The sequence below is a fragment of the Anoplopoma fimbria genome, chromosome 19 (genome assembly GCF_027596085.1).
Source record: "Anoplopoma fimbria isolate UVic2021 breed Golden Eagle Sablefish chromosome 19, Afim_UVic_2022, whole genome shotgun sequence".
Classification (NCBI taxonomy): domain Eukaryota; kingdom Metazoa; phylum Chordata; class Actinopteri; order Perciformes; family Anoplopomatidae; genus Anoplopoma; species Anoplopoma fimbria.
Window position 1 is genome coordinate 8,371,668 of NC_072467.1, and position 19,454 is coordinate 8,391,121.

General features: G+C 38.5%; 2 protein-coding genes across 2 annotated transcripts; both read right to left on the reverse strand.

The window, feature by feature from the left end:
* Nucleotides 1–301: 301 nt before the first annotated feature.
* On the reverse strand, nucleotides 302–6,303 carry zgc:153031. Its single transcript, XM_054619274.1, has 6 exons — nucleotides 6,146–6,303; nucleotides 5,191–5,240; nucleotides 2,442–2,547; nucleotides 2,187–2,313; nucleotides 1,599–1,714; nucleotides 302–1,068 (listed from the first exon to the last, which is right to left on the reverse strand). The coding sequence occupies exons 1-6, from the start codon at nucleotides 6,244–6,246 to the stop codon at nucleotides 978–980; spliced, it is 591 nt and encodes a 196-aa protein (XP_054475249.1). The 5' UTR covers nucleotides 6,247–6,303; the 3' UTR covers nucleotides 302–977.
* Nucleotides 6,304–7,581: 1,278 nt separating this feature from the next.
* cry1b (cryptochrome circadian regulator 1b) lies at nucleotides 7,582–17,006 on the reverse strand. Its single transcript, XM_054619273.1, has 11 exons — nucleotides 16,418–17,006; nucleotides 13,535–13,643; nucleotides 13,113–13,255; nucleotides 12,792–12,976; nucleotides 12,592–12,680; nucleotides 11,233–11,373; nucleotides 10,708–11,019; nucleotides 10,385–10,536; nucleotides 9,745–9,947; nucleotides 9,090–9,227; nucleotides 7,582–8,712 (listed from the first exon to the last, which is right to left on the reverse strand). The coding sequence occupies exons 1-11, from the start codon at nucleotides 16,573–16,575 to the stop codon at nucleotides 8,630–8,632; spliced, it is 1,713 nt and encodes a 570-aa protein (XP_054475248.1). The 5' UTR covers nucleotides 16,576–17,006; the 3' UTR covers nucleotides 7,582–8,629.
* Nucleotides 17,007–19,454: the final 2,448 nt, after the last annotated feature.

Below are 19,454 nucleotides of genomic sequence, written 5' to 3' on the forward strand. Positions count from 1 at the left end.
CTTATCCCCATAACTCAGATATGTAGTTAAAGTTGCCGTGACCATTATAAGTAAGAAACTATCAATAACCAAAAGATATAGAGGGTACAGAGACCCCCTATGTAATCAATCAAAGTTGGTGGTAAAATCTAGTATATGTTGTTGATCAGTTACCACCAGCATTAAGGTTGGCTTTCTGTTCGTTGTCTCATTGATATGCCTCCATCTAGTGGCAAAAGGGATCACATAACGCAAGATGAATAAGAATAACTTTAATTCTAAAGTTAAAAATGAATTTACAAAATGTCAGTTGGTACTCCTTTAAAACCATTGATTTATTTTCATAAAAACTCCTTCATTCATAAAAGACACTGTAAAAAAACATCAATAATTGTGTCTTTCCATTCTAAATACAAAAGAAAAGGCTGTAAAATGTCTCCATGTACTTCTAAATAAAAACACATAGATTCAAAGCAAACCAATAGGACAATCCACTTGTGGCTTTCTAAACTGGCATCTGTCATATTGACTTGGAAAGGACCATATCTGCTGAGCTACCCAGAGCACAAGCTGTCATCGATGTAGGCTGCCGACTGACTCACTGACAAGCATATTCTCCGTGCAGCTGCAATATTACTGAGGAGGATGATGAGATGCGAATGCTGACAAGGTGACAAGAGTGTGGCAGGGGATTTCTTTTAAAAACTCTGGTAGACAAACTGGACAACGTTTCAACGTGTCTGTGTTTAAAGTATTTTATGGATTACAAAGAGTATAAATGTCCTATTTACACTGGAATGCTCAGTGACTATATAACAAAGAGTGTTAGTAAGACTTTGGCTCTTACAAAAATATAATGACGCGCTCTTGGTTTGGGTCTTGGCAGCATGTCTGTAAAGTCTATTCAGGAGTTGACTGCAATCAATCTTAACAGGTTTTCAAGGAATGAGTAGTTTGGAGTATTTTCTGACAGTCTATTGATTTCCTCTGTTAGTTGCTTACACCGCGTCACCAGTCACTTTCTTGAATACTTGGAATTTGTATTTAATGCCCTTCTCCTCTTGAATCCCACTCGGTACATCAGGAAATCTTGTTTGGAAACAAAGGAATAATGATTTTGTTAATTAACAAGGGCAAAACTCTGTGATAAACAATATCCATACATACATTTGCTTTCATTGTGGAAGAAGACCTTCTGACATAAAACAAATAAGGGTACTCATGCTTTTTTTCAGTAGAATGATAGAAAACCATAGAAAACATGGAAACCAAGAAAAAAACAAAAACAAAAACTAAAAACTATTTTGAACATTATTTACTCATTTACAATTCAAATTCAGTGTAATTTAAGTAAGTGTTGATGTCAGTAAATCCTATTGAGATGAGCTTTTTCAACCAAAACATTCTGACAGGGTTTGATTTGTAAAAACAGTAACAAAATCACTCTCTCAAGAGGCGACAGCAAAGCTTGACATGTTTAAAATAACTGTATGTAAAAATCCCTATTTGGTAACTATTTAACCATTAACCTTTTAACATCACATTCAGATGTGGGGCCACAGCGTCTGTGGGTAGGACAACCTGCACTTTAATAATCTGAGGATGAAATGAATACATACCCTTCTTGTTTTTTAAAGAGTTCTCTGTCAAACTCAGGGAAGAAAACGTCACAGTCAAAGTCTGCCATGACATCTGTCAGGTAAACCAAGTCACACCACGGGTGCTTCAGCCCATCCTGATCATAAACAACAAGCACAGAGACTTTGGTCACATTCACAGTATTAACAACCTGGCTTTTCCATGTGTATTTCAGCACAATATGAGAAATAAATGATCTTTTATTGTGGAAGGAAACATACTGACATAAGAAGGAAGGAATCTATGCTGCACAAGACAACTTTGCATATTTGTGGCTCCAGTTGGCACTGAACATTTGAACAGTTTCCTGTTTACCAACACTGCTGGTGGGAGATCATTTTAAAAGGTTAAATCCACACTGAACTACGGGCTGTCATTAGCTTGCATGCTGTTTAAGGTACGTGCTTACCAAATTATCTCATAAATGACATACATACAAATGCAAAAAAAACTGAGTTTAATGACTGTGACTGAGTCGACCGGTTTGAAGTTGGGTGGAGTTGGGAATGCCGGATTTCAAGAATGGGGAAACTTGCTTGAGGGGAAGCTCAATGCTCAGGCTGGTTTACCTCGTAGACCTGCGTCCCTCCAACAATCCAGATGGTCTCAATCAAGTCAGCAAGTGGGGGCTGTGCAGCCAAACGGACAGCACTTTCTAAGTCTTGACACAAGAAGTGTGCGTGATCTGGAACCGTCCTGTAAGAGGAGACATCTCCATTAGATTCAGAAGGTTAGTGACCATGAAAACCTAGGATTTGTTCTGGATGACCCTAAATGTCTTGCTGCCCTCCTTGATGCAGGCATTTGTGCGAGAGAACACTCACTCCAGTGTTGTGCTCAGCACCGCATGCAGAACATTGGGCAGTGGGAAATCCGTTTTCGGGGCGGATTGCCAGCACAGTTTTCCCCAAACCATCAGGTTCATCCTTCCTGAAATAGATAAGAATAACATATTTTACAAACTATTGCAGCTCTCACGTCTCTCCTTGTGGCACATAGCACAGGACTAGGATATAAAAAGGTTGAAAGTTACAAGGACCAAATTAATTCCACCAAGTACGGGTAAAATCTTGTATCATGGTATATCTAATTCCATATCATGAAAATGATATACAATGAGATATAATACAATTGGACCAGGAAGCAGAAGCAGAGTCGCAGTCTTTCACACTTCTCTGCGCTTCCTTTGGAGCAGTTACCCACCCAGTTACCCACCCAAAACCCTATAGAGACTGTGTCTGCCCCACGGCCACTTCAATTATTTAAAGTCAACAGAAGAGGAGTTATACAAAATAACTTAATAAAAGTTAAGGCAACCAATGCAACAGTGCATCAAAACAGGACAATTAAATGTGGACTCTTAAATATTAGATCTCTGTCATCTAAGGGTGTACTTGTAAATGATTTAATATCAGATAATCATATTGATTTATTTTGTCTTACTGAAAACCTAGTCTGGCGAGACAGTCTTAAAATATATAAGAAGGCACTCCGTAATGCTAGAGCAGCCTATTATTCAGCATTAATAGAGAAAAATAAGAACAACCCCAGGGTTCTCTTCAGCACTGTAGCCAGGCTGACAGAGAGTCACAGCTCTGTTGAGCCGTGTATTCCTATAAACCTCAGTAGTAGTGACTTCATGAACTTCTTTAATGATAAGATTCTAACTATTAGAGAAAAAAATTATAATCTACTGCCCTCAACCAGTACCGATCGATCCATAGCTGTAGAACCTGAAATATATTTAGATGGCTTTTCTCCCATCGACCTTCAACAATTGACTTTAACTATTTCTAAGTCTAAACCTTCCACCTGTCTCTTAGACCCGATTCCGACTAGGCTGCTTAAGGAAGTTTTACCTTTAATTAGCAATTCTTTATTAGAAATGATCAATCTGTCTTTACTAACGGGCCATGTACCACAGGCCTTCAAACTAGCTGTAATTAAACCTCTTCTTAAGAAACCTACTCTAGATCCAGAGGTGTTGGCTAACTATAGACCTATATCTAACCTTCCGTTCCTCTCCAAGATCCTTGAGAAAGCAGTAGCAAATCAGCTCTGTGACTTTATGCATAACAATAGTTTATTTGAGGATTTTCAGTCAGGATTTAGAGTGAATCATAGCACAGAGACGGCACTGGTGAAAATTACCAATGACCTTCTAATAGCTTCAGACAAAGGACTTGTCTCTGTACTTGTATTGCTAGACCTTAGTGCTGCATTTGATACCATTGATCACCAAATCCTATTACAGAGATTGGAGCATCTTATAGGCATTAAAGGAACCGCACTTAGCTGGTTTAAGTCGTATTTATCAGACCGATCTCAGTTTGTATATGTAAACAATGAAAGCTCGATGAAAACCAGGGTTAGTCACGGAGTTCCACAGGGGTCTGTTCTTGGACCTATTTTATTTACCTTATATATGCTTCCCTTGGGGAATATTATCAGAAAACACTCAGTAAACTTTCATTGTTATGCAGATGATACCCAGTTATATCTATCAATTAAGCCAGACGAAACTAACCAGTTCTCTAAACTTCAAGCATGTCTTACGGACATAAAAACCTGGATGACCTGTAACTTTTTAATGTTAAACTCTGAAAAAACAGAAGTTATCCTACTAGGCCCAGATCACCTTCGAATTCAATTATCTAACGATATAGTTTCTCTAGATGGCATTGCTCTAGCATCCAGCACTACCGTTAAGAACCTTGGAGTTATCTTTGACCAGGATCTGTCTTTTAACTCTTATATAAAACAGATCTCAAGGACAGCCTTTTTTCATTTACGTAACATTGCGAAAATCAGGCAAATCCTGTCTCAAAGCGATGCAGAAAAACTAGTTCATGCATTTGTTACCTCTAGACTAGATTACTGTAACTCCTTATTATCAGGCTGCTCTAATAGGTCTCTTAGATCTTTACAGTTGATCCAGAATGCTGCAGCACGTGTTCTAACAAAAACTAAGAAAAGAGATCATTCGATTATTATTATTAAATCACATTACTATCCCTATTTTCATAACTATAATTCTACTGTAATAATTGCTGCTGTTATTATAAGTAGTCTTATTATATGAATCATTTATGTCATATACATTGAATGTGTTGTATCTCTGTTATGCTGTTCATTCTGTACACATGACATCTATTGCATTCTGTCCATCCTGGGAGAAGGATCCCTCCTCTGTCGTTCTCCCATAGGTTTCTTCCTTTTTTCTCCCTGTTAAAGGGGTTTTTTAGGGGAGTTTTTCCTGTGCCGATGTGAGGGAAGGACAGAGGATGTCGCATGTGCACAGATTGTAAAGCCCTCTGAGGCAAATTTGTAATTTGTGATTCTGGGCTATACAAAATAAACTGAATTGAATTGAATTGAATTGAATAAGAAACTGTTTATCCCTCATCCTACAAACATAAACATTCCCTTATGGCTTTTTTAGATTTAGCAAAGTTAGGACACAATTTTGGTATAAGTACCCAATATACAGGTGGGATTTTGGCTCCTGTTTTAAAACCCAGCCCTACATGAGGCGGCTTTAATATGATGTACTATTAATGTTGAGGAACCTACCTGGTCTCGACACCCCCAAGACATGGTTCCTAAAGTACTGGAATTCAGATCTGCAAGAGTCACATTTTCAATATCATTATTATTTTTTAAATATTAAATAAGTCAGAAAACAGACAGCTCTGTTTCTAAGCTCATTAACCGTATGCACTGCTGCTTATAAGTTCTACACAGAGCAAATGATGCCCTAGTGAATAAGTTGAAGTTACATAACATATCAAGCTCCCACTTTTATAACTACTGTCTAGCATTACTACTGCTACTTGCTCTACTGTACCACTACTATAGTAGTGTATAGCTACTGCTAGAAGGCATTTTTCTGCGACATTTTTGATTAATGAACTACATAATCAGGAATTAAATTACAATTTTAACAACTTCATTTGAGATTTGTCAGTTAAAAAATACCAAGCATTTCAGCTTCTCATCTGGTCACAGGTGTTTACCCCTGTTTCATTGTATCATGTAGTTTTGATCCAACAAAGCTAAGCCTTATTTCTAACATAACTTGTATATATTTTTGGGGCCAGTTAAATCCATATTGGCCAGTGAACATAATTATTAGCAACTGCTTTCATAGGCTAAAGGCATTTCCACTTTTCCTCAAAACTTTACCTAAAAGGTCTGCAGAGAATGAGATGTGAGCTAATAACTAAACAGGAACAGTTCAAACAAGGGATCTTATTGAAGACTGAAAAAACGAATAAAAGACTATTGACTCACTTTGGAGCTCACCTGTTGCACACAAATAGAACTTACACTGATGGGCTATACTATACATGTATAATATCAAGACACATGCAGACCTATTGTAGAGGCTATACAAAACGTTAAAACTATCGATAGACATAGTAGCCTACCTGTAGTAAAGGATGTATTTTACTACAGGTAGGCTGTACAGTGTTTGTAGTCCCAGACTGAATTAAAGAGAAGTCATCACAGATGTTTTCACTCTTACGGTAAATCCCAGGGCATTTGTCCGTCCTTCCCGATGCCCCTTCCGTTGCAGGCCGCCGCAATGAGGCGAACAGGCTTCTTCTGCACTTTATCCCCGTTCATTTTTCTATCCCCAACGTGTAATCAAACAGAGAACAGGGTCTAGATCTACTTCCTATATGTGCGGGAACAATTTATACAGGATTGATCTGAACGATCACCGCCCACCGACACCGCCAGCTGTCATTGGACAAGGCTGGAGTCTCGCTGCATCCTCAATGCGATTTTAAGCTTCCAACCTTTCACAGTATTTTTGCAGCAGTGCATAAGAGCCCTTTCTTCAGCCCGAAGCTACAATCGACTGTTTGATCCCTCAGTAACGTGATTCGCTCACAAGACAGTCACATTATTTCGTTACACTACTTCAAGTAGGTCGAAAAAAACTGAGAAAAAACGATTTTAAAACCATGAAAGTCGTCGAAACGGTGTCCATGTAATACAAAATGGGTAATCCCCCAGTCTTATTTATTAAAGGTTATGTAAGAATTGCTGCCGATCAAATAAACGAATAAATAATAAGGTTGGTTATGAACAGATATGCTTTACTTAAAATATGACAATATTGAGCATTGAGCTACTCAGTGGGGGATTGTAGGGCAGCCTATATGGCACTACTGCAAGTTTTCTTTATTTATGGTCACCGATTAGGCCACTGGGTACTTCATCATGGTTCCTCCACTGAAAGGGTATCCTAGAAGGAACTTTAGATAAGGCATTTCATTGTGTTTCCTCCACTGGAAAGACATTCAGGAGGGCACTTTATAATGTTTGATCTAGCGTTGGGGCATCTAAGAGGGAGCTTCATTGTGTGTTCTCCTCTGGATCGTCACCTTGGAGAGATCCTAATCATGTGTTGTCTAACATAAAGGCATCCGAGAAGGCACCTCATTGTGTTTTCTCCACTGGAAAGGCACCCTAGAAGAAACTTTATCATCTTTGATCTACTGTAGGGGCATCTAAGAAGGTAAATGGACTGTACTTGTAAAGCTGTTTTTAGTCTTCTGACCACTCAAAGCGCTTTAACTAACATTTCATGGAGAAATTTGAGGTTAAGTGTCCTGCACAAAGACACATCGACATGGACTAGACATGGACTAGCGGAGCCCAGGATCGAACTGCCGATCCTCTGATAGAAGTACAACCCTGCTCTACCACTGAGCCACAGTCGACCCAACTTCCACTAGTGGAACTACTATACCTACTATGGGCTACTTTAAATTTGTATAAATATATGCAACATTTGAGGACAACAGAATAAGATGGAAAATGATGTGATATGCAACACACTATCTTAAATCAATTGTCTCAAGTTCACACATAAGTGCAAATATAGGTGACCGCAAACAAATGTGCAAATGAAAAAGAAAAACCAAAGGGATACAACAAGTATTCTGTTTGCTTCATTTATTGCCATTTCAACAAGTTAGAATTTGGTCATTCTTTATACAAAAATAATACATTTAAGATCACATGGGAGACAAAAGCACATGCATTCATTGGTTTCGGATTATTTACAAAAGTAGCTTTGAAACCATAGAATCAAATATACAAAAGTTGGAAATTAAAACAAATATTTACAAAATGTATAATGGCCTTTGTAAGACCTGCCTTAGTGTCAAACCCGACAGCTTTGCTGCTAATATTCATTACTACTTTACATCAGGCTTTTGTGTTTTACATCTTTGAGAAAAAACGTTCTCACACTATGTACATTCATGGCAGTGTAACCTTATATTCTTCTATATGAAATATTTGGGGGCTTGTTTTTGAGAAAAGATACAACTGTGTGTTATCCAGGTCATATTATGTCTGATATGATATGATGATATGATCCTGGCTGAGGGTGTCAGCCATAAACAAGAAATCTTCCACTGTCTCCAGATTGTGTTCTTGTTTCCCCATCATTCAGATGGGAAGGAGATTTCAGATTTTGTCATTTTCACATAAGATGTAGAGGTCGAAGCAGTCAGGTATTTAAAATGTGTATTCAGCTCACTATATATGAGAGATGATGCCTAGATAAACATTCACATTTAAAAATCCACTGAATTACAGTTTTCCCCCTGATGCCTGACAGATGTGGGCTGTTGAGTGGAAAAAGGGCATTGGTAATAAGGACTAGTGGTTTTAACAGTTGTACAGTTACATACTGTAGTGGAAGACAATAGGCTGCCTCACAACACCCTGGTTCTAAGACTTTATAGATGAATTGTTTTTTTTCATTTTATACTCTGCTAATACAGGGTTCTCTCTCTTTAATATTAGCATTGTCTGTGCGTTCCTGAGATGTGTGATGTGTCTGATCTGGTGACCAAGACATGTTATAGATCCATGGATATATCTATGGTTGTTAGTTACAGTTACAACTGTGTGTCAGTTGACGGCACTGCAGGAGAAGATGCTGTCCAGATGACTGAGGGACCCTTTGTATTCTTCTTTTTGCACACTATTTGCTCGGTCTCCAGGATTTAGAGCTGCTTTTGGGTGGAGCTTCTTCATGCCGTCGCTTCTGCGTGGAATTACCTCTTTCTGCATTAAAACATAAAACACTGAAGTCAATCAATTGGACAGTGAAGTGAATGTACCTATCGAGCTTTTACTTCCTTTTGCACTTTAGCAACTTGTCTGAGGGCATTTTATTGTTTTTGAACAAGTTAAATATTGTTTTTGGGAGAACAGTAGTAGTTAAGTTATTCAGTTACCAAATCCTGCAGGCCAGGGATAGCAGATATTTGATATCATGCTGCCAGCTGGCCCAAGTTTCATGGGTGAAATGTAAGCCATGTGAAATGACTTTGTGTAAATAACATGTAAGTATCTTGTACAATTTTAAATGTATGTAATCTATTAACATTCAAAGATTTGTATTTTAACCAATGACAATGTCAACCATCCAACCTACATACCTGTTCGAGATGTTCCTGCATGTGTGGAGAGACCTTCATAGGACCCTCCCGGACCGTGACTGGTCCCTGAGTTGACTCCTCCGACACCACTGCCGTTTGCACCGTTGTTGGGATTGGCAGGTACCGCTGCCAGCATGCCTGCAAGGAGACCAAAGCATTATAATTTACCCACAAAAAAACACTAAAGAAACTTTGGCTCTATAATTCTGGTCTCATTAAAGTGTTTCTACATGTTCCAGCCAGGTTTTTTTGTGCCTGTATAGTTGCTACAAAACAGCAGAGCTATTACTGGAGTTTTATTGCTTTATTACTGCCCCTTCTTGATCACACAATAGAAGCATTTATCTAGTTTTCGTGTATTCTATTACAATGTTGTGTAATTATCATTTGTCAAAGGCAAAGCAATGGCTCTGAATCAAACAGCAAGTAGGCTCTCAGATCTGGGGTTGGGTCTCATTACACAGGTTTAATAGGCAATCCTGGTTTGAAGGAGTGTCTAAAAAGTCAGAACTGTACATAGGAAAGACATTACCTTCGAACTTTTTTTTAATCTGTTTAAATACTCTACCTGTATTTCCAGATATTTAGAAATACTTTAAAATGATGACAAGAGAGCTTGAGTTTGAGGTTATACACATTTGGTTCATGTCCCTACCCAGTCCTCTGTAGCTGGACAGCTGCTGGTAAAGTTGCTTCATGCGCTCTATGTTGATGCGGCTGGCCTCAGCATGGTTCACCATGGGCCTTGGGTAGTGGACTCCAATGATACACTTGGCTGCCTTCTGTACTTCCTCTGGGGCATTCCAAGGATCATAGATGTATTTGGCTGGAAAACCTCTCAATATGGGCAAATAACGCCTGGGAGCAGAGAAAGAAGAGAATGATGAAGGCTTTGGAGGATAAACGATGTGTGGACAATAATATAAAGCAAAGTAGAATATTGCAGTTATACGTGTGTTGTCTGAGATGTTACCATACTGCCATATTAGCTAAGTTATTGTTCACACGAGTAACACAGACAGTGAAAGCTCTTTCTTTTTACAGATAATTTTGGCACTGTAAATTAAACTGCACAATTTGAATCATTGTTCAATCAATTACTACACATGACTGTATTGTGACAAACCTTGACAAATCAGTCCCCCCCATGTGAGGCTAAAAAGCACGAGCCAACAATGAGATATTCTTTCCCCATTAGAAACGACTGCAGGCAGCACAAATACTGACGACACCATGAGCTTATGAAAGGCCAGAGCTTTTATATTCATGTGATGCAGATGGAGCTACTGACTTACCGTATGTAGTCCCCATTGGGGTCTGTGCGTCTTCCAAATCCCACAGGGCAGTAGCAGTGGAAGAACTGCTGGAAAAATGAACTGCAAGAAAGCCACATCCAGCTGCCAGCATTTACACTCCAGTCAGCATCTATGAGCAGCTCTTCAAACACCTGTACAGGACACAGACAGTGGACAGTTGAGTGAATGCATGCTACTAATTAAAGCAACTAAAGCAAGAAACATCAGGAGAGCAGCAGCTAGGAACATTCATTTACTGTAACACTTCTTTTTTTTGTGCACCTTATGTACTTGGATACTAGATCCTTTCCCTCTGTTCTTACCTTCATGCCTTCCTCCCAGCTGACCCAGAGGTCTCCCCTGGTGAGGAAGCAGGCCACAGCATGCCTCGCCAAATGATGGATCCACCCCTCCTGCCTCAGCTGGGTCATAATGGCGTCTATCCAGGGAAAGCCTGTCCGTCCCTCTGCCCACTTGGCCAGCGCCTCTGGGTTTCGGTCCCAGGGGATCTGTACACAAACAGGGTTTCCCTCCATCTTGTCAAAGCAGGGGTTGTTGGTGGCAGTCGTATAGAAGAACTCCCTCCACAACAGCTGGCCATACAAAGAAAGTGGTGGGGTGCTGTTTTTCTTGACCTGATAAGGAGGAGCACACAATGTTACTTTAAAATTAAAAATTAAAAACAAAAGGTTCAGAAAAAGTTGTATGTAATCGTGATTTTAATGCCTATATCACAGAGTATTGCCTCGGCTTATGCATTTTACATCAGCATAAAACCAATCTGAGTGAAAGCAAATTGTGATTTAACATAAAATGCCTTTTTTTGATTTGTCTGTGCTGATTCATACCTTCTTGTAAAGATCAGTAAGTTTGAAGTAGAAGAGCCGACAGGAGAGACATCCAAAGCGCAGGTAGGGGCTGAGGCCTGTGGGACTGGCCAGCAGGGAGTTGGCGTTCATACGGGGACGCTCAAAGTTTGCAACCCATGCCTGAAAAAAATACATGACAGACATTTAGGTATATATTGAAGTCTCAGGCTTGAAAAACTGACGGTTAAATGAGGTGAAACAAAGACGTTCTTGATGTTGATAAAGCATATAAACACAGTGTCTGCAAATCCTGAAAACATCTCGGCAAAATGTTTTTTACTCTAAATCTTAGATTATGTTCTAATTGTTAAGGTTTATTGGCTTTCTGTTCTTCTGATGAGAAACTACTCCAGTCATCTTTAAAGTATTTTTATGATAAAAACTGATCTCCTTTTCCCCCTATTCTAGACACAATGGCATCCAAAAGATGAAATATAAGTTAAATAAATGTCCAGGCCCTCCCTTGTCCATTTGTCTGCTTTACACTTCGTTCCGTCTTTGTCATTGTTCTCTAACAAACAGTGCGACATGAAGCAGACATAGGCTGCTTTCTACCATTTTAGTTGGATTCCCTTGCATCTACAGATGTCTTGACACTAACATGGTTAAGATTAGAGGTTGACCGATACTGGATTTTTAAAGGCCGATATAATAACAATAGTTTGGAGCAGGAATAAGCTGCTAGCCAATTAAATAAAAATAGTGTGTATGAATCTGAAACTGAACATCAAACTCAAATGAATAAATTCAGGCCACAAAGGTTTAGCCAACTTTTTCCAAACCCTATAGCTAGAAAGAATAATGCATTGAAGTTTATTTTAGTTTTAATAGAGTGGAAAATTACTTTCTGAAAAAATTATCTCTGATGTAGTCTGCATTGAAAAATGATTTTCAAAGTCTGTCACACAGTTACGTCTGGAGCGCACTCCAGTGTCTGCCCCCCCATCTCTCCTACTCTCGAAGTACAATTGCCATTCCATGGGATCTTGAACAGTAGTTTAGATCATTATCAGGAGTTAATCACATTCACACAGATATTTTCAGCAGAAGTGTTCCTCATAATGTTCGCTGCTAGGGGCATGGATAACACATTTAAACACTAAAGTTACATGAGGCTCATAGTAGTGTGCACCTTTTGTAACCAAACTGTAGACTTTTGATGTGTGTTTGATCACCATCATGCTTTACCTGCTACTATTTCCATTTAAAAATGTGTCTTGGGTCAGTGTCCACATCTATGTAATGACTTGAGCTAAGTAAGCTATCAATTTAAAGTTAATGTTAACTATATTAATTTCTTATATTGTGCTTATACTGTGTAGTAAGATGTATTTTTACCTTTCTTTCTAGATGCCGCTCTAGCCTCATGAGGGCTTCTGTTTCTCCACCTGGCCATACTGCTGTGGTCAGGCCCTCTGTCTCAAAACCTGTAAAAAGCACAATATTCAAATACAGATACAAAAACTGTTCAAAGTCTGAAATACTGAGATATTCATGTACCTAAGAAACTTACAAATAATTAAAAAAAAACAATTTACCAAGCTCTTCCAGGGAGGGCACCGAAAACTTGTCATCATGGTCCTCGCTGATGGGTGTGGCACATTTTTTGATGACCTCGGATGTGATTGTCTCTGCAGGCAGCTCCACAGCATCCATACGGTTGATGAGCGCCTGGAAGCGCTTGTACGTAAGAGGAGACTGACCATCGTTGAGTTCTATGATCCTTTGAGGAAAGAGAGATGTAAAGGGAATCAACACAGGTCTTTAGAAACACAAAGCAGGCGGTGACAATCAACACTGTTTCAAACAGGTGCATTACTATGTGACATTTGTTTCAACTAAAATGTAAAGTCACTCACTTGTCCAGATTGTAGAGGGTGTGAGCAGTCCGCACCATGACCTCCACCCCAGACTCGCTGGCTAGTTTTTGGATGGCAGCATCACGTTCCTTGCCAAACGGCTCAGAGTCATACTCGTAACAAAGACGGTTAATCTGCCATTCCTGAGGGACAGCAATAGATATAATTCATTGTTTTATTCTGTAAGGAAATACATGACAAAGATGGACTGACCACATTTTTTATTATTATTGTTTAAAAATCTAATAGTTTTTTTTCACTTTCAACATCTTCCATTGCCTTTCAGCCACTGTCAGAATCAGAATCAGCTTTATTTGCCAAGCTCACTGTTACCTGAGCTTTAACATTATGTTAAAACAATTTTAAAAGTTAGTTGATTTCAGAGCAAGACCGCATCTTCTTTTCTTTTTCATTGCTCATACCTTAAAGATTCGAGGGAAGACATCTGTAGGCTGGCCTCTGATGACAAACAAGCGTGAGTTGAGTTTGCGCAGGCTGGCATCCAAGTCCTCTAAGCATTGCAACAAAAACCTGGAACCAAGCAGACAGAATGATCAACTTATTGATTATAAACCAGAAAGTTACAAAAAAATGTATTTAGTCATTGTAAAACAGGATTGCAGTGTGGGTAATGTCTTTTAATATCCTCTGGGCTCTCCACAGGTACACCTTGTCACCAATATTACCATCATAACTGTATGCAACAATAGTTTTGTCACCATATTTTGAAAATGCAATTTAGCTAGAGAAACACTTGCACTATTTATTTTAATCAAAACTAACCCAAACTACACAGATGACCACAACTAAAATTGTGACCATCAATGATATTTACAAAACCTTACAGTAAGGCTACTGAACAAAAATATCTCATCAATGAAGAGAGTGCATGAAAGTGAAGTGTTTTAATGTGAACAGGCAGCCCCCTCTTCTGGTGAAGTCTTTTTACACACACAGCTCTTGCATAATGTCACCAAGAGCAGCAGCAGACAGAAAACTACACTTAACACAACGTTAAATGTACTATTTATAAGTGGGGTAACTTCCTAACATTTATTACAGTGAGAGGCAGAAAACATAAAAGTGCTTTCATGTGATGGATGCTTAAGCATTTAACTTTCTTTCTGTAATACAGCCAGTACAATCATAACAAACCAGAACTAGTCAAACACAACACCTCATACAATTCATGCAAACAATAGTTGGGGAAAGTATGCAATGCTTTTTTATTTATTCTCTGTACCAATTTTATTGCGCTTTTATTTAGCTTCACTATTAAAGCTACTATGAAGAACTTTCATTTTTTGGCAGTCACTATGGACAAAAGCGGTAACGTTTCCCAGCACCAGTGTCCTTTTAGAAAACCTCTAATTTTACTGCAGCAGGATCTGACAGTCTGCCCGCGCAATCCTGGTTCTGGTTCACCCTTCCCTACATCGGGCCCAGCAATACAGCCTGACACAAAACCTGTGACATATAATACAATAATAGATTCCTGTCTCGAAGAAGTGTGGTGGTCTTGTAACCAATAGTATCATTCTAGGAAAATAATCTCTTATATTAATACGGATCACAAAATTTTGTGTAATCCTGCTTTGCCTCTCCAGTTGAAGATTTAATAGGCCATTCAACACTTGTTGTTATAAACAAATCTTTATATAATATCCCCACTAACACCCTGCACTACGTTAAAACAGTGCAACAGGAGCAGTTATCTTAAAGCACTGACCAGATTAAGATGTTTAGTATGCCTCAGCATTACAGTTGACAGAACTGAGATGAGGCAGAGCACTGCCATACAAAAGTCAACTGATTTAGATACAATGGAATATACAAGTCAGGCTATTGTATACAGCTATTGTATACAGAATGGTAATGTATTGGAAAATCTATTGAAATAGTCTGCTCATAGTAAATGAGGTGGTGTAGCTGACTATAAAGAAGGTCGAGTTGGGGGTCTGTTGAGCGTGTGTGTGTGTGTGTTTGTATTAAATGTAGGTCAAAATAGTTAAATAGTGGTTATGATGTAATGACCATAACAACCCACTGACCCAATTTCTTAGCCCTCCGTTTAGAGCTGAGTATCAGAGTTAGTAAGCGGGAAAAATGTGTCATCATCTTGGTACGGTAAATAATGGAAAACAAGAAAACAAATTCTCCCAGTCATCTTTTTTTAACTTCCTGTATTATAGTACCTTTCAAGTTGACTAAGACAATTTGGAATTGGCCTAGGTCTTTGTCACTAATGATTATATACAGTTGCTAACAACATAATGTATATTGATCAAGGGTTTGAATTGTTGCCTGTTATTTCCTGTGATACAAGACCAACACCACAGCTGAGTAAGTATAAACAAGCCTGTATGCTATAAAAAACATCAACATCAAACAGTGGCCAAATTAAGCTTTCTGCCATTTATGTTATTTCATTGACACCTTGGCAGAAACACTTAATGTCTGAAGGTGCATTAAGGTCCTTTTTTAGAGCAGGATATGTCAGCCTAATCAAAATGAGGACTTTAAATGAATGAAGTTTGCAAATAAAATATTCAGATTTTATCACAGGTTTTGTTTCGTAAACTGTATGTTAGGTTAGTTAATGTAACACAGCACTTTAGAAAGCCTCACTTTACACTTCTTCTTTTCTGTTTTTCTTTTGGCACTCAATCAAAACTTCCTGTTACTTGTTTACGCCTCAGGGAGGAGTGACCATGGTAACTTCCACATTGCAACATCTCATGTATACACTTAGAGAAACAAGCTATTTTCAAAGTCATTAACTGTTCATTACATAGAGCAACATTTAGTTGTTGTGTCCAACTTATCTAGTGACAATTATATCCTATAAAGTGGATTTAGATTTGGGGAAAATGTGACATAACAAGTGGTGATAAAACAACCGTAACTAGACCAGTGCAATCCCTTTTTTGGTGATACATGAAAACCACCCCAAATGGTGTAAAGATACAATTCCCTATACAGTGAAACGATTTTAGAAGCAATCAGAAAGTATGTTGCCTGTAACATATGCCAAATTGGAGTGATCACGTGTTGTTTTCAACTGTAAGTCAGATGCAAGTAAGTTCCAGAAACAAGTAAAGATACCTTTTAACAGCAATAGGTATAACAACCATACCATACTATATATAACTATAGTATCAGATAAGCTATATCCTTTAATATCTAGTTTTACAGTATTTACAATGAATGTACAAAATACTGCCAAGGAATGATCCATACCTGCAAAACATATGACACATTTGGACATTTAGAAAGTTCTGAAATTCTTCCCCACCCCCCCTTACCTCCACCTGTTGATGCCCACATTGGAGGACCCTGCAAACCAGGGGTCCAGGATGTAAACGCAGCGCAGGGTGTCCGCATCCCGGATGGAGTCCCTTAGAGACGGGTTGTCGTGCAGCCGTAGTCCCTTCCTGAACCAGTGGATGGTGTTGACAACCATGTCGCCTGCTCTCTTTCTTTATTCCCGGTGAGGGGTAGGGGATCCCAAAAGCCAACAAAAATCAAAAGTAGTCAAGTGTTCATTCGCATCCGTGGACGGAGAAGCTTTGACCCTGGTCGGTTGGTGATGAGTGTCTGTCTGACCTTAACCTTGCTCCATCAATGTATCCACAGAGTTGAGCAGACAAGAGGATAACGGTGAACGATGCAACGATGAACGTTGATTTAAACGGGACGTCGTTCAGAAGAAACACGATTTCAACCAGCACCTATGTGCAAATTGTCACCATTTAACTACTAGCTCGCAAGAAGAAGAAAAGCTCAATTATCTCCGGTTTGTCTCCGCATGTATCGTGAGTCTACACAAAGATAATGCACATCCAACCTTTCCAAACTAACTCGTCAAACGTAACAATGTGTACACATTGTAGCGCCTGGTGAACCCTTCTGACAAGCAAAATCTCCTTCCAACACATCCACCCGTGAGACCACGCGGGGACAAATAGAGCGCTCTGATTGGTCGGCCTCAATCGTTATACAAGCTTTTATCTGTCACGTTTACATAATGTGCTTTCTGACCGCGGATTGAATGTCAGCTGCGGCAGTTATGAAACATTTAAATGCCCATTTTCAGTCGCTATCTTTGAATATTTTGTGTAAGGGTTCACTTTTGAATAACATACATTAAAGACATCCCCGAAAGTAGCTGATAAAGGCCACTATTCGGGGGGTTTGGGTCGAGTTATGTGCGGTTACGTGGCTGACCCAGAAGTACCCGGATGAGCACATGCCGAAAAGACATGCCAGGCTCGAATTAGGTGTGCTCGATTTAGCACAGGGATCGCACCGCTAACACTGAGCAGCGATAATATGTAACCACTGGGAGCCAAATTGAATTACATCAATTGTAATTTGTGAAAGTCAGATAACAATAGGTATTCATGATATTGTGACAATTATTTTTTCTAGTAATATATAGGTAATATCCAGGACATTACAGATACAGAGGAAATCAACCCTGAAATATAGATTATATTGAACTGTTGTTATTATTGTGGATATGTCAACATACATAAAGAGAAGTAGCTCATCCCTGATTAAACAATCAGCTTTATCAGCACGTTAAATTGATTATGTTACATAATATTACATTAATTAATTATCTATGCAAATGTGTATCTGACTTTATGTAAAAATGTAATTGTAAGATATCATTGAGTTTTATTTGTATACTGTGCTTACAGCTGTGTTTAAAAATGATGGCTTTGCATAGAAAAAGTGAAATGAGGAGCTGCCATTGTGACCAAGGGCTGGATGTTTTATGAAATGTATCTAGACCTTCCTTAATACAAATATGCCTCTCAGCTGTTCAGCATAGAGTGAAACTTGTCTGTGGAGCTTTAAGGTATGTCTACTAATATAGTAAATATATACCTGTGGAGGCTTTTAACATGCCCAGAGCATAATACCTGACAAATTCTGTTTTCAGTTTGGCTTGAAACAGCCCGCTTATTGATGCAGGAACAAAGGATAACAAAAAAACAGCAAAGCTCAATGTAAGGCAGTAAGTTATTTACTTTTTACCCGAGTAACTTATATAATTGCATGTAGTTGTGCAAGTGGACACTGGATGGCAGTCTTAACCAGAATTGGTTTTAAAAGGCCATGGAATTCCCTTCATCACTTTTTTTTATATTTCCATCTTTTTTTCTTTTTTCTCATTTTCAGGAGCAGACCGTTTATTTAATTTTATTTGTGTCATATTTTTATTGCTTTGGGTAGAACAGTCAAAGTTTTGGCCAATGACTGAATGTGAAGCAAAGAGTATGTTGCAGCTATATCTGTGTTCAGTCAATGCCCTAAGTGTATTGAAGATACAATACTATTGGCACTATGCTGTCTAAGATAGTGTACATGTTAAGCGATGTAAATATGCATTGCTTGTAATTTAGAAGAATATGAAGCAATATAAAACAATACTACAAGGCTACAACCATCCTTGCCGCTTGGTACGGCTGCACAGCAGCTCTTTTAGCTAAATGTTAATGTCAGCAAAGTCACAATGACATGCTGATGTTTAGTGGGGAGCCTATAACTTAGTTCTTAGTTAAGGCTGGTAGCATGCTGACGGAATTGGCACTAAACACAAAGTATAGCTAAGGCTAATAGGAATGTCATTAGTTTATTTGGTCAAAAATAAATTGTATAAACCAGAGTTAATCCATCTAATTTTATCTGAGATATTTCATTCTGGCACAAAGTGGTGGACAGACCAACATCATCAGAACAACATAACCATACAGAGAGCCACGCTGGTCACTTGGTTAATGTTTGGGCTCCTGTGGGTTTTAAAGGGCTTATGGAAAATAAATCATCTTTTTTTTATTTTCCTCATCTCCCTTTAAATTATATTGGATTGAAGCAGACCATTGGCAGGAAAGGCTAATTTGCAGCCAACAGAGTATTACAAATTGTGATATTAAATTATTACCTATGAATATAAAAGACCTTCAAGGTGAGTTTTGTAACCTAATTTAGTTTCACTTTCATTTTACAAGAATTGATTCTCCACAATTCTTTAGTGCCCTACATCAAAGCTATTTTTTTCCTCAAAGGATGGAGCTGTCATAGAGCAGTCAAAGAGGTTATAGATAAATCAACATAATTGAAACAAATCAATCTCTTTGATTATTTTTCTGAAGGTGGAGGAAGAGGTCACTACCATTATGAAGCCCAGTCTCCATTTCGTACTCTATTTAAATGAGGATACTAAAATATCTGAGTAGCTTTCACCCTTTTTATTGGACAATATATTTCTGACTTCTCTCAATCTACCTTCAGTAGAGCTCGTAGCAACGTTAATGGATAAAGATTCCAAAT